This window comes from Egretta garzetta, unplaced genomic scaffold, assembly GCF_000687185.1.
Source record: "Egretta garzetta isolate BGI_Z169 unplaced genomic scaffold, ASM68718v1 scaffold378, whole genome shotgun sequence".
NCBI classification, from domain to species: domain Eukaryota; kingdom Metazoa; phylum Chordata; class Aves; order Pelecaniformes; family Ardeidae; genus Egretta; species Egretta garzetta.
The window spans coordinates 132,669-148,165 of record NW_009260597.1 but is presented as its reverse complement, the minus strand read 5'-3'; the positions used below and the strand labels follow the sequence as shown (position 1 = coordinate 148,165).

At 40.7% G+C, this 15,497-nt stretch overlaps 1 protein-coding gene across 3 annotated transcripts in view; it reads left to right on the top strand.

Moving 5' to 3' along the window:
• Positions 1-15,497, top strand: part of BMP2K (BMP2 inducible kinase) — a 38,480-nt gene that overhangs the window by 7,824 nt on the left and 15,159 nt on the right. For 2 of the 3 annotated variants that reach the window (XM_035900283.1, XM_009644724.2), the window contains exons 7-13: positions 762-865; positions 1,797-1,876; positions 3,533-3,693; positions 7,117-7,295; positions 8,307-8,402; positions 9,163-9,350; positions 11,533-11,690. In XM_035900283.1, coding sequence (XP_035756176.1) covers positions 762-865; positions 1,797-1,876; positions 3,533-3,693; positions 7,117-7,295; positions 8,307-8,402; positions 9,163-9,350; positions 11,533-11,690 — 966 coding nt within the window. The remainder of the gene's footprint in view (positions 1-761; positions 866-1,796; positions 1,877-3,532; positions 3,694-7,116; positions 7,296-8,306; positions 8,403-9,162; positions 9,351-11,532; positions 11,691-15,497) is intronic. The other variant, XM_035900281.1, reaches the window with a different exon arrangement.

Here is a 15,497-nt window from a genome sequence, read left to right as displayed (position 1 = left end):
TGTATCTCAATGTTCTCATCAAACCAGAGAACTTAAATTTTCATAGGTTGTTCGTTTCCTTTGTAGCTGAAAATATTTTTAGAGGCTTAGCTTGTTGACAAAATAGCTTTCGCTGTTTATTGAGATGCTTCGGTCATTGAGGTGAGATTTCCTATCTATGTACTCTGTATCATATTATAAAAAATACAAATTACTTACGTTTGTTTGAAATAAACCAAACACTCTAAAATGAGAAGCTAATATTTGAGAGGGACATCAGAAATTCTGCATCTTTTCAGGAAAAACTTTTTATCCATGGAACTATGGTTTTTTTAGCACACAAAAGTGTGCATCGCCGAATAAACGTGCAAGACAAAAGGTGATGCAGAACCGTAGCCTGATGCAGTGAGAGATTTCTGTGAATCTTCCCTTAGCTACACTGAATTCTGTATTAACGATGGGAAATGGTAGTACGATGAGTTGGTTTTATCTGTTTGTCTCTGAAATTAGTAATTACTACTTCACTTTAGCTACCCTTCCCACAGCTGAGTGTCAAAATAGCGAACACTGTACAGCTTCTCCAATTATGTTTGACCCTAGAAACTGTTTGACTTGGCAGCAAGTATTAAAAAAACCCCAAACCCACCGTAACAATAAAAAGGACTCTTTCTGGGGTAAGCTCATTTGCTAGAGCTGCTGAATTTCTTCCTGCTGGTAGCATGCTGTTTCAAGAAGCCTTTTGATATCCAACAGTGGTAACTCAGTCTTAACTGGTTTTGCAGGATATATGCTTGAACCTGATCAAGAACAGAGACCTGATATCTTTCAAGTATCTTACTTGGCCTTTAAACTTGCCAAAAAGGACTGTCCCGTGTCTAATATTAATGTAAGTAGTCTTTTATGCTTCCATATTTTTAGTGTATTTTGTGGATGGCATTGAGAAAAGTGTATCAAACAAGACTGAGAGATAATTTGAGTTACTTGATAAACCTTGTGCGTAAGTTAAAAACAAAAAGCAGAGTATGCTTCAAGTTGCTATTGCGTACATGCAATACTAGGTTATCTGACAGCACCTTATTTTTTCAAGGGGAAGCTGCAAGTATGCTTGCCTGTCTCCTTCCGAGACTCTTGACTCATCGCGCTACTGATGGTGGTTTCGGAAGCAGCATGTGATAATGGATAACTTGGTCTCTACCACTTGTGACCAGAGTTAGATTTGTGTTCTTTACTGTATGTAAGGAAGTAGTGCGTGTGTAGTGAGAGATATTGTTTCTCTTCCCTCCCTCAAAATCGCCATTTTCCTTGTTGAAATGCGGTTTAGGTGAAACGTAATTCAGAGATCAGGATAAGTTCAAGGACCATAGCAGCTTAGATGCTGCCTGGTTTTCTGGAACTCGTGTTTCTGTGCAAGAGCTGAGTGGACTGAGAAAGTGCTGTTGTTTGATCCAGAGGTTAGGCTTTGTTTCAGTGCTTAAACTTGAGGCTAAAACAACTTTCTGTTCTGTGCAGTTAGAAGAAAACATTTGGAGAAAGTGTTTTACTTCATTGTTTATAATTGGTACTTGGTAGTGTGTAAATAAAGTGAAGTAGTTGACAAACAGTCAGAGCAGTAATATTTTGGTTCTGCTTGGGTAACTGACAACAGAACATAGAGGTACTGTGGAATTAAACCACTTTTAATCTACAGCCACGGGAGAGTTCTGCATGAAGCCTTGTAACATTAAAAACTTGAATCCAAGTATTTCTCTTCAATATGTAATGATTTTTTTCTTTCAGGATTTTGTTTTTTTAATTTATTCAAATTTATTTTTCCCAAGAATGCTCCTGTCCCTTCAACTCTTCCTGAACCCATGACAGCTAGCGAGGCAGCTGCTAGAAAAAGCCAAATAAAAGCAAGGTGAGCAGCAGATGTGACTTTACTTTTTTTTTGCTAATATTGTTAAGCTACATGTTTGTCTGAAACCTGGTTTAATATGCTTGTTCATAAAGGAAAAATTACCTTAGTAGCAGAAGTCGTTATAATAGATAAACTGCGAGTTGAAGAGCTTCGAATCTCTCTGGATTCCACTCCATTACTTCTTTCACTGTACTGAGAATCCATGGAGAGTAACTGAGAGCATGTTTCATGGTGGAATAAGTGCTAGCAGTCTTGTTCCGCTCCGCTTTATTTTCCCCTAGCGTGATGAGTGAATTTTGATGTGAAAGACTTTCAGTGGCAGGTGAGTTACCTGTATATGGTACAGGTAAACTGGTCTTAAGAGTTTGATTTAAATATGCAAATCTAATCTGATTGATGAAGGTACCTGGGTTTTGTTCTTTAAAAAATTCGCGTTTGTATGCCAAAATATTCCTGGTTTAGTACTTATGAATAGAAGTAAAACAAAAAGCTTGGGAACGCCTATCTACGCTTCTACTTTGTGATGTGGTATATGGTGTATGCTTAACGCTAATGCTGGAAGAATTGTTTACATTTCTGTTTCTTAATAATGGAAGTTGTTGGGGTATTGAATCTACCAATGCGTGTGACTTAGGTGCTTTTATATTCAGCTGTAACGATGAGCTCTATTTCAAGTTTGACTTCATTAGCCTATTTTGAGTGAGAAGCAAATGAAGGGACTTATCTAAGCTGCGTTTGAGCTAGGTAGATATGTCTGCACCATTTTAAGGTAATGTCATGGTTTGGCCAGGGTTGGTTTTGCCGTCTTTGCTGTCAGTTGGTAACGTGCAGCGGACGGCAGGCGTAGAGTATCTATGGAATCATGTTTTGAGCTCCCAACTAAATCTGCTAGACTACAGTAGGACGATGCATAGTTCTTCCTAAATGTTTTCCTCGTGGCCTTAAGTTACAGCAGGTTAAGGCAGATGGTGTCTCGATGTAATACTATCGGGACTGATGTGAGGTGTTGGGTACTGGAGCCGAGTTGGTGAATTAGTGTTTTTAAGCAGTTGGACAGCTTGAAAAAAATCCGTATGCTATACCTGATAATTGGATTAAAGCTCAAAAGTGCTTTGGTTTTGAACCTCTTTATTACCCTGGAAGGCTATGATACATCTCTGAAGTACTGCAGGGAAGGAGCAATTACTTTGAGCGGTTTGTGGGTGTTAAAACTGCTAGAGGCTATGTCTATAACAAAAAGAGAACTGAGTTGATTTAACAGATCTGATTTTTTGTCATCTTATTTCCTGTATGTATGAACAGTAATCACATCTCTAGTCTTAGGGCTGCTGGCTCAAGCGCTGCACCAAACTTTAACTTGCTACTGTAAACTGAGGAAAGCTTATACAGAGAAATCTGATCTCGTGCCATGGTCTCCTGGGGAATAAGGCTGTTGACTGCTGCAGGACACCATTAAGGAAGAGCCATGCGTGTATCCTATGGCTGCAGTGGGTGATGAGTGGAATTTTAGGATGGAAATTTTCAGGTGTTAAAATCAGATTCAGAAGTAGAGCAGGTTAAGACATAATTGAGCTATTAAAAGCTATGTTGTGTCTCATCTGAAGAAGAAACAGTCTTTTTTAATAGAGTCTTTCCTGTGGAAAACTTGCATTTCAGAATAACAGATACCGTTGGACCAACAGAAACCTCAATTGCACCGCGACAAAGACCAAAGGCCAATTCAAGCACCACCACTTCCAGTGTGCTGACGATCCACAGCTCGGCGACTCCCGTCAAAGTACAAGTTCCTGGTCAATTAGGTAATCGTGGGCAAAAAGGTAACTTTACGAAGTCTAAGGATGAACCAAAATAAATGACGAAGGAATTCTTTATTTGTTTTCTTTCTTGGTCTAGTAGAGATAGCATGTACAACTGAAATTGATCTGCTTTTTTATATGCAAAACTTCATGAAAGACTCTGAAATGTGTCAGTAATAAGTTTGACAAAGTGCTACAGAAAGCGCAAGTTGAGAAGTTACGGTATTTTTTCATTGCGCTTATCACTGCTTTTGAACGAATTATCCCGCTGCAGGCTGTGATAGTTGTTCATGCTCAGTTTTGACTTTCAAATAATTCACTAAAAGTACTGAGCTCCTCTGTAACAAACTGCTTTTGTTGCAGTAGGAATAACGTTTTCCCTGTGCCTCAATAAGTCATGAGGTATCGACAGTACGTTGGTATTATTTGTAGGCTGGAACCAGGTAAAAACTTCACTTCTCTAATGATGGATCGATGCATTTCACATTGCACTGTGGGGGCAACAGAGGAGTAATTGAGGTAAATGCAATCGAGTGAGATGGGTTTTCAGTAAATCCGTTGAGTTTTGCTTTGTCATTCAGAAAGAGCTACGGTTCTGATGGATATTCACTTAAGTAGCGTTCAGATATATATGTTGAAAACCAGGTAAACTGGTCTTAAGAGTTTGATTTAAATATGCAAATCTAATCTGATTGATGAAGGTACCTGGGTTTTGTTCTTTAAAAAATTCGCGTTTGTATGCCAAAATATTCCTGGTTTAGTACTTATGAATAGAAGTAAAACAAAAAGCTTGGGAACGCCTATCTACGCTTCTACTTTGTGATGTGGTATATGGTGTATGCTTAACGCTAATGCTGGAAGAATTGTTTACATTTCTGTTTCTTAATAATGGAAGTTGTTGGGGTATTGAATCTACCAATGCGTGTGACTTAGGTGCTTTTATATTCAGCTGTAACGATGAGCTCTATTTCAAGTTTGACTTCATTAGCCTATTTTGAGTGAGAAGCAAATGAAGGGACTTATCTAAGCTGCGTTTGAGCTAGGTAGATATGTCTGCACCATTTTAAGGTAATGTCATGGTTTGGCCAGGGTTGGTTTTGCCGTCTTTGCTGTCAGTTGGTAACGTGCAGCGGACGGCAGGCGTAGAGTATCTATGGAATCATGTTTTGAGCTCCCAACTAAATCTGCTAGACTACAGTAGGACGATGCATAGTTCTTCCTAAATGTTTTCCTCGTGGCCTTAAGTTACAGCAGGTTAAGGCAGATGGTGTCTCGATGTAATACTATCGGGACTGATGTGAGGTGTTGGGTACTGGAGCCGAGTTGGTGAATTAGTGTTTTTAAGCAGTTGGACAGCTTGAAAAAAATCCGTATGCTATACCTGATAATTGGATTAAAGCTCAAAAGTGCTTTGGTTTTGAACCTCTTTATTACCCTGGAAGGCTATGATACATCTCTGAAGTACTGCAGGGAAGGAGCAATTACTTTGAGCGGTTTGTGGGTGTTAAAACTGCTAGAGGCTATGTCTATAACAAAAAGAGAACTGAGTTGATTTAACAGATCTGATTTTTTGTCATCTTATTTCCTGTATGTATGAACAGTAATCACATCTCTAGTCTTAGGGCTGCTGGCTCAAGCGCTGCACCAAACTTTAACTTGCTACTGTAAACTGAGGAAAGCTTATACAGAGAAATCTGATCTCGTGCCATGGTCTCCTGGGGAATAAGGCTGTTGACTGCTGCAGGACACCATTAAGGAAGAGCCATGCGTGTATCCTATGGCTGCAGTGGGTGATGAGTGGAATTTTAGGATGGAAATTTTCAGGTGTTAAAATCAGATTCAGAAGTAGAGCAGGTTAAGACATAATTGAGCTATTAAAAGCTATGTTGTGTCTCATCTGAAGAAGAAACAGTCTTTTTTAATAGAGTCTTTCCTGTGGAAAACTTGCATTTCAGAATAACAGATACCGTTGGACCAACAGAAACCTCAATTGCACCGCGACAAAGACCAAAGGCCAATTCAAGCACCACCACTTCCAGTGTGCTGACGATCCACAGCTCGGCGACTCCCGTCAAAGTACAAGTTCCTGGTCAATTAGGTAATCGTGGGCAAAAAGGTAACTTTACGAAGTCTAAGGATGAACCAAAATAAATGACGAAGGAATTCTTTATTTGTTTTCTTTCTTGGTCTAGTAGAGATAGCATGTACAACTGAAATTGATCTGCTTTTTTATATGCAAAACTTCATGAAAGACTCTGAAATGTGTCAGTAATAAGTTTGACAAAGTGCTACAGAAAGCGCAAGTTGAGAAGTTACGGTATTTTTTCATTGCGCTTATCACTGCTTTTGAACGAATTATCCCGCTGCAGGCTGTGATAGTTGTTCATGCTCAGTTTTGACTTTCAAATAATTCACTAAAAGTACTGAGCTCCTCTGTAACAAACTGCTTTTGTTGCAGTAGGAATAACGTTTTCCCTGTGCCTCAATAAGTCATGAGGTATCGACAGTACGTTGGTATTATTTGTAGGCTGGAACCAGGTAAAAACTTCACTTCTCTAATGATGGATCGATGCATTTCACATTGCACTGTGGGGGCAACAGAGGAGTAATTGAGGTAAATGCAATCGAGTGAGATGGGTTTTCAGTAAATCCGTTGAGTTTTGCTTTGTCATTCAGAAAGAGCTACGGTTCTGATGGATATTCACTTAAGTAGCGTTCAGATATATATGTTGAAAACTTTCCTAGTTGTGCTTTGTGATGCTATCTGTCTGTTACGGTACAGGACGAGTAACTTCAGGGATGGTATTGGGAAAGCCTCCAGTTAAAAGGCCGCTGAGAATGTTTGTGGCCTAGGTGTAAACAGCTTTCACTAGACAGGATCCAAGTAATGTCCAACTCAAAAAGCTTTTTCTGTTATGACAAGGAACAGATCATTCCCAGACACTTGAGAATATAAATACAGCATGCAAGAGAGAGATTTATCTTAGTAACTGCTTACTTAAAAGGTTGCAAAAAGAATTGAATGGTGAAATCTATCGGGCGTTCTGTTCAACGGAGTTTGACAAGGGAGCCAATAGTTCCATTTAAAAAAAAAAAATTGTATGTGTTGTTCTCATACAAAACTGTATGCTCTGAGGCTTAGGGTTTGAGGTACCAGAAGGTACAACTCAAGTGTTAGTAAAGCACAAGTCTTGAACCCAGCTTGCTCTGTCTTGAGATCAGAGGAAGCTTCCTGCATCATGTAAATAGAAATTGTGCGTTGACAGGCCTGGAAGTATTTTTTGGAGAAGTGAATTTAGTAACTACCAGCTATACTAGTTACTGGCAAGGCAAGTTTTTCAACTGTTTCACCTTGAAGTGTAAAATAAAGAGGTTAACTGCCAGGGAGCTCTCTAGCTAAACTTCAGACATAGGTATGTCAGTAGTGTTGTCTGACAATTACAGGAACCACGCGTCCAGGGAATGGACAAGAAATCTTACAGTCCCAAGGGACCAACCAGCACCCCCCGCCGCAGAACAGAGTTCTCCAGCAGCTGCAGCAGGGGGACTGGAGGCTACAGCAGCTACACCATTTGCATCACCAGCAGCAGCAACCTACGATTCAGGACGCTTATATTCAGCAGGTACAAGTCAAATCTTTTAGGCAGGTTTCTAGGAGATGCCTGTTATGGTTGTTAATAACACTTGGAATCAGGTGCTAGTTAAGCATTGCTGCTGCTGCTGCCTTTTTTTTTTCCCACTAGGAGAGATAGAAAGGGATCATGGCTCCTGCCCCTTCTTTTGACCTTTGATCTGTCTCTTCATAGGCACTGTGATGCTTGTCCTAGAAAGCAGCTTTGTGCTGTCCTGCTTTTGTAGTTTGATCCCGAATCCCAGCTTGCTTTGAATCACCGCTGTGCGGCCCACGTAAAGGCTTTGTGTGTGTGTAAATGTGCTTGAGAGAAATGTGAGGAATTATCTAGGTGACAGTGCTATGATTGCAGTAGATGGTTGTATATACGCTATCTGAGTACAATTTTTGCAGTTTCAGTTTTCTTCAGTTTTTCCTGGTCAGTGAAGAGCTTCCTTTTTTTAGTTGCTCTATCTGCCCAGGTATTTCATGGATACCATATATTCTACCACTGTCCAGCTTGCATACTGTCAAGTATAATTGCTTCAGTGGTGTGCATAAATAACTGTAAACGTAACAGAACAGCAGCCAGGTCAGACAAGAACTTTGAGATGATGTCCAAGACACCTATTGCTATTCCCCCCTTTTGTTTTCTTCTTCCCCCCGTTGAGATGTGTTGTTATTAAAGCACAGCTGATACGTTTATCAGAGGGTCTCGGCACTGGTGAAAACTGGGATATTAATTGGCTTGCCTTAGAAAAGGCAGTGCTGAATATGTACTCTAATTTTTTCTTAAACAGGCTGGTATTAATTGCAGGGGAAAAAAGGAAAAGTTTCCAAACACAGCGTCATTAAAATGCAGTGACTGAATTGCAAGCTGATTCTTCGTTATGTGATGTCTTAAATGAAAAATGCTGTTGAATGACAGAAGTGATAAGCTAATGGATGCTTCTTCTCAATATCTGGATATTTCTAAAAGGGCGATCAGGACGTGCTAAAGCTATTTTCTTCTCTTCAACTACAGTATCAACAAGCAATGCACCAGCAGATGGTCCAACAGCAGCTGTTGATGCAGTCTGTGTACCAGCAGCAACCTTCCCAATCTCAGTATCCCGCTATGGTATGTCAAGAGTGGAACGTAGATGGTACGATCTTAAAATATGTGCTGTGTTTGTAAATCTGTGGCGAAGGTGCAGTAAGAGAGGTTCGTGAGCAATTGTGATGAGCTGTGGACGTGGTAAATGCTCTCAAGTTAAGCATGTAAAACGACACTCAGTTGGGGAAGATAAAGTTTAACCAAAAGCGGTTGTGAAAGCCTATCTGGAGTTGCACTTGTATATTAATCAGATGGCATATATCCTAAACTTCATTGAGTAGGTAGATATTAATTTGAAACCTACTCGGTGCTTAAGGTTTCCTGTAGTGACCACAGCAACTAAGGTATATTATGCTGCAAAGTGATAAAAGATATGGTGGCATTAAATTCCTACTTGAAAAGCAAGATAGTTAACTGGCATAATCTATTTTTCACAAGTCAGGAGAAATTGTCCTGAAATTTTGGTTATTAATATTTAAGAATAGGGTATGGTGAAAATGAACTTATTAGTGCTGCAGTAGCAGATACTTAGGTTGCAATCGTTACGAAAAGCTAAGGGGTAATATGTTGGAAGAGAAAAGAGGTATCACTGGCCTGTTAGGGCAGCTTCTTTTCACCTGTATAATAGGCGGGTCTGGCTTCTTGGTTCTGCTGAAGCTACCAAGCTTTTCTGGAGTGTGGTGGTTGTTAGTGTGTTGGGCTGCAAGGTGGGTATCGTTACTTGGCAGAAGAGATTGACGCCGGCCCGTGTAAATTTTAGTAACGTGATGGTTCTCTTACTTAGGTGCAGCATTATCAGCAGGCTCTCCTACAGCAGCAGATGCTTGCTCAGCAGCAACAGCGGTCACAACAGGCGCAGTCTCCTGAATACATCACTTCTCCTCAAGACTTCTCACCAGCCTTAATCTCCTACCCTGGGTCACTTGCAGCGCATGCTCGTACAGTGGCAGATACTCCTTACCCTGCAAGCAGGCAAGTATACTGACATAGATGTACCCAAGGGTTACTTATTGCTTACTTTGTTAATGGTGATGAGCACTGCTGAAGCCTTTCATCACAGATAACTGGCTTGAATAGTAAGCTTTTACTTAAAGCAGTTGGATAGTTGCTGTTTAGTGGTAAAGGATATTTTTGGGAGGCAAGTGGGGCGCTTAGCTTGCTAACAGATGAGCCTGGTACCATTTCTTGAAGAAACTGTCTTCCCCTTTTTCTTGTTCATGGATCTATTCCAGGAACTGACTGCTGACCACTTTGCTTAGGGTGGTCAGTAGCCTATGTTGAATGATGTTATGGGCATGGGAAAATAATCTTAAACACTCTTTTAAGGGAGGCTTTAGAGTTGGCATTTATTTGCTAGGGCTATTAACTCGCTTGTCTGTTGATCAGAGGTCTCACTTAAGTATGCATTATGATGGAATACACGTCATCAGCGATACGGTCCTCTTGCAGGGGCCTGTGGACTTATCCTTGCTTAATATAAAGCTTGATAAATAATGACTTTACCATAAATTCTTAGGAAAAAAGAGCCCGTGGAATAAAACCCCATTCCTTTTCTGATGTAAAAATAAAACCCCACAGATTAGTCCAGTTGCACCAATTCTATGCAATAAGTTTATATAGGTTCCTACTACACTACATAGCAAGAGAAGTCCTGAGCACTTGAGGGAGTGCTGCAGTCTTTGGCGCAGTCAGTCTTGACACGGGCTTTCAGTTAAGTGTGGCTCACATATTTCAGGTGCTGCTGTCATTCTTAGACTCTTCTATGTTACGGTGCATGGAAAGGGCAAAAGGCAAAATACATTCTTGCTGTCGGCTGGATTGATAGAATATCATAAATCACTGTGACCAGTTAAGCTTTATCTCACCACTTAAGTAGTCTTATCCCTAGCAGAGTCGGGCACTGCTCTTCTGTGCCCTTATCTGAGGCTTATCAGCTGTACTTGGGTCAGGTCGATTGCCAGAGGACTTTTGTCACAAATAATTTCTGAAAGGAATCATTCCAGTCTGGAAGTAACTACAGTTTCTCTTCTGGGTATTTGGCTGAAGATTTTTGATACTGCTGTTTAGCTTCAAGTCAATACTGTGAGTTAGCAATGGTTTGTGATGCATAAGACACATCTTGTTTAAAAAAACAAAACAAAAAAACCCCACAACCAAACACCAACCCCCACCCCCACCCCAAAAAAAACCCACCAAAAAACCAAAACACCCCTCCTTGTATTAAAGGAAGGGGTGAGAAGTTCCATTTCCCTTGGCATACTCACCGCATTGCATTGTACCGCATGCTGTCCTTCTCTCTGTGGAAAGAGCCAGTAGTCCTGTGGGATGGCAGCCCCCAAGCTGACAGGAAGGAGCCCCTTCCCCTTTCTCTTGTCGTGAAGAGGTGGCTCTAGCTGGAGCTGGGTGGCAGGCGTGGGCTGCAGAGCCTGGCTGGGCATAGAGGGAACCAGTTAGCATGCAGTAACTTGCTGACTGCTGCTTTTCTAATCCATTTCGGACAGAGTAGTGGTAGGGTAGGGTAGGTGTAACTTGTTAAAATGTGCGTGAAAGGAAAAAGGGATCTGGCCAAAGGTTTCCTTATCCATATTACATAAGGCTAACACAAGCAGAAGCTGTGATGTCAACTGGTTAACTGTGTATGACTTGGATCGATGTAGGATTCAAAGACATGTAATGTGTCTACCCAGAAAAAGTAACTTGAAAATAAAGAGAACCAATGCAAACTTCAAACATACTTAGTAGGCTTTTTTGGAGGAAAACAAGGCAGTCTCCTACAGAAATGACCGCAGGCAAAATAGGGTTAGGTTTTTTGTTTGTGGTTGGTTTTTTTTACTTTTTTTTTCCCTTGCATGTCACCTTGATGCAGGATTCTGTTTTGGCTGCAACTAGTAAATTGAAAAGTAAAAGTCCAAGGAACGCACACAGAAATGATGCCATCAAACCACATATTTAAAGTAGGCATCATTTCTGTGTGCGTTCCTTGGACTTTTAAAGTGATCCATTTTAGCTTAAATTAGCTTTCAGATGCTTTTGGGATAAGGTGTTAATGCGTGTGCGTACTTGTATGTAGTATTTTGGCATGTCATGGATTTTCACCCTGATGAACAATCTAGTAATGTCTCTCTTTATTTGCTTCCATGAACTGACTTTACAGGTCAGGTATTCCTGATGCTGAAGCAATTGCCAGTTACCCAAAGCAGAGCATCAATAACCCACCTGATATGTCAGGCTGGAACCCATTTGGAGAGGACAATTTTTCCAAGTTGACAGAGGAGGAGCTGCTGGACAGAGAATTTGACCTGCTAAGATCAAGTAAGGGACGCTTGAAGGCTTATTTTGCTTCACAGTAAATAAGGGCTCTGTAGTTGCTCGGCAGTTCCAACACCTGTCTTGCAGAAGGGCTGCACAGTCTGTGTACAGAGAATTCTTTCTGAGCATTTGAGGGCAGAGTTGGGCCTGCCTTCTTCCTTTCCTTTCCCTTTTTGAAAATGTGTGCAATAGGAACTCACTGTCTAAAATCGGTAGTTACTGGCTCAAATACTGCAGAAATGATAATATCTTAGCTCTTAAAATACTGCTTGTGTCACCTTGACTGTCAAGAAGCTCGGAACAGCAGAGATATGTCGTCAGATAGGAAGAGAAGTTTGGCTGCTTGCTTTATTCCTTTCTAGCTTTTTTTCTTGCACACCAGAGCAGAAGATGCTGTGGGTCTGATATGTCCTTTGAAAATGCCTGAAAGAAAATGGATCTATTACATTATGTTAATGTTTTGTAATGTCCTTTTTGATGAGTGGCTACATGTAAGGGCTGCTTTACTGTTCTGATATGGCAATAGTTGAATAAAATTTTTCCTCTTGAAGTCGGTTATCTCAATGGTTTTTCCTTGGAATTACTTCCTTTCTTAATCGCTTAACACACGCTCATTAGATGCTTCTCCTAAAACTAGTTTTGTCAAGATCAGATTTACTAGTGAGACTTGTAAGATGTGCCAGTGTCAAAAACCAGATTGTATATACTTGGCTGACTATCAGAAGTTCCTTGCAATTAAAAATGCAGTACAGTTGAATTACAAGTAACTGGAAAAAAAAAAAACCCAAGACCATCTACCCTATGCCTTCAGTTAAGTCATTTTCATCTTGGATTTCTGTGTCCTTAAATGTAGTTGAACAAGGTGTGTGATTACCTGTTAATCCTTAAAGAAAGGGACTGGTGGTTTGGTTTTGGTCTGGGGTTTTCTTTTTGTGAAACTGAAGTTGGTTATTTTCACTTGTATCTTGTGTTGATCAAATAAGACTCCTATTTTGGGCATGTGGATGCAGCCTGCACACATTTTGCAATAAGAGGGCTTACTGCTAGCTGGGGAAAATGGATAATGTACCAGCTGAAAAATAAGCATTCTTTCTGAATCCAGGTTCAGAATTTGGAAGTATTTAGTAGTAGAATTGACTGTCTTCAGGCATGCTGCTTCTAAATGAAGCCTTAGAAGTCTTGTGAAATAATACACTCTTGAATGTGGAGAAAGTTGGCTTGAACCAAAGGGTCAGCACAACATTGGACCCATTTCCACAATCTCACTGACTGTGGGACTACTGACAGGAGTTGTGATAAATTCTGTGAGATTGATTTGGTTAAGCCACATGTTCTGAACAACTACAAGTATGGAAGAATATACTAACCAAGGGCAGAATTCAAGTGGCTTTACAAAAAAGCTGGAAAATGCTATGAAAGCAGTACACTTGCCCGGAGTAGCTGGCCCGTTAGAGTAAGCTGGGAAATAGTCATACAATCGTTTAGGTTGGAAAAGATCCTTAAGATCCACAGAGTCCAACTGTTCCCCTAACCCTGCCATCCCACCACTAAATCCGGTCCCTAAGCACCTCATCTGCCCGGCTTTTAAATATCCCCAGGGCCGGGGACTCGACCCCTTCCCTGGGCAAGCCTGTTCCAGTGCCTGACAGCCCTTTCGGGGAAGATGCTGAATTGCATGCAAATAGTTGGACTTAATAAGGGCTAGAATAACTTGGAGCTAAATGCCACTAACTGCAGTGTCTCCATCTCCAGCAGAAGGAATGGTTAACTACTGCTATAGTTCAGTTATCCAGTGTTTGTATTACGTACGTAAAAAATAGTCTGAAGTTTTCAAAGACTGTATCTACTTAGGCATGTTCTTTGGTCGCCTCTTAGTAAAGATAATTGAATGCATACAAGAGCTGAATGTGATAATTAACTCCATGTGCTCTATCAGAGAAGTAAACATAACAGCATAGTTTTGCTTAGTAATAACCAGCATTAAGGTTTTCTGGTCACTTGAATACAGAAAACATTAAAAAGAAAGTATTTGCTTGACCAACAGCACACTAGAGGGCAGGCTTGTTTGTATGTGACATGGGATGCAGGTTCAGCTTTTCTGAGGCCTTTTGGCTTGCTTTCTGTTAGAGGTGCGGTGGAGGGGTCACGTTGCTTATTTTCATCTTGGTGTTTGTGTGTTTGTGTATGCATAGGAACATAGATCAAAGACTTCAAAGACCTTTTAACACTGTTTTTTGATATTAAGGAAGTTGTGCCAAAGATCATATGAACTTAACCTTACAGTGTCAATGCCTTTACTGCAGTCAAAGCAGAAATACTTAATTTTGTCTACTGGTACTTTTTAAAATTTAGGTGGATTAATAAGAAATTGGGAGATTTGTTGTACAATTGTGGGCTTATACCTATAAAATTGTCATTAACTGTTTAATGCTTCCGGGAATTTCCTCAGGTGCATCTTAAGGATCAGGGCTTGAGATGTAGGCTATTTCTTATGAGGGAAAGCTGCTGTTGAATAAGTAGTAACTTGTTTTTTTTTTTTTAAATCGAACGTGGTTTTGCCATTTAGAGGAAGGAGAATTGGAGATCCAAGTTGGATAAATAGTTATATTTCCTGTTACTGAACCGGGTTGCTGTTCTGTACTTACTAACTCCTGCGCAGTGTTATGCCAGTTACTTTCTGCCATGTTACCTGGTGCTGAGAAGCATTCAGAACATAAATCCTTTCTTTCCGCTTCCAAAATCCTGATTTGTGTTGTTGAGCAGATGCTTTATACTAAATTAAAATATTTTTAAATCTAATACTTTTAAAGCTGTTTTGCTCCTGACAGTAATAAATGAGTAATGAAATACATGCAGCCTTTGTTAATGGGTCAAGATGTCCTCATAACTTGCCAGGCTAACATCACCCTTCCATTTCATGCATTTAGTAGCTTAATGTCATACTGTGTGTAGTGATGGGTATTGCTGTCACGGTTAATCCTGTCTCCTCTAAAAAGGGAGCTAACTCATGGAGCAGAATACCTTGCTTGACGCTTGATGGAAGCTGTCATAGTAAGAACATGACAGTTGCAGTAAAAGGTAATGTGCAATTGAATGAAGCTGCAGAACTGAGCACCCTTGTGGACAGCTTGGATATGAAGTGACAGGGTGGAGTTGCTGGTTCTTGCGTAAATGGTTGTTTCTCTGTTGTTGTCATCATCAGTCTGAATGATGGTGCAGAAGCAACACACAAGGCTGAGATTCTGACAAGGTTGTGAAGAAAGGGGTTTCTTAGAGAGAGCTCCTGTAACTACTTAATCTGCAGAATTCAGAGCCAAGAAAATGAGTTGTCTTATCGGGGAAAAAATACCATTGCAGCCTTCACATGGAATTGCCCAAAGATTCTTGTTAGGCCTGGAATCATCTTGGTGCTTCAATAGAGACACCTAGGGGGGGAAAGCCTACAAAGCCCTGTGCCTGTCTCCTTTGCAGTATGAAGGAACTACCTAGGCCACCTGTGCAGGAAAGAGCTGTGGTCCTGACCAGGCTTTCCTTGGGCACGAGGGCTCCTTGTGCTTCAGAAAGTCCCCAGAGAGCTGTCTCCTGAGTTATCTTGGGCATGTCATTTGAATGGAAATGGCTGCATTCCTTGTTTGTGGTCCTAAATAACTGCAGTGCTGTATGGAAGGGTCTGCTGTGGCATTCGATAATGTCTCTGGCAGCAGTTGGGGCTGCATTAGTATGATTATTCACTGGGGGTGGGGTGTGTGTGTGTGTGTGTGTGAACCTTGGATCTTAATTTTAAGGGAGTAGCAGCTGAAGCACAATGAA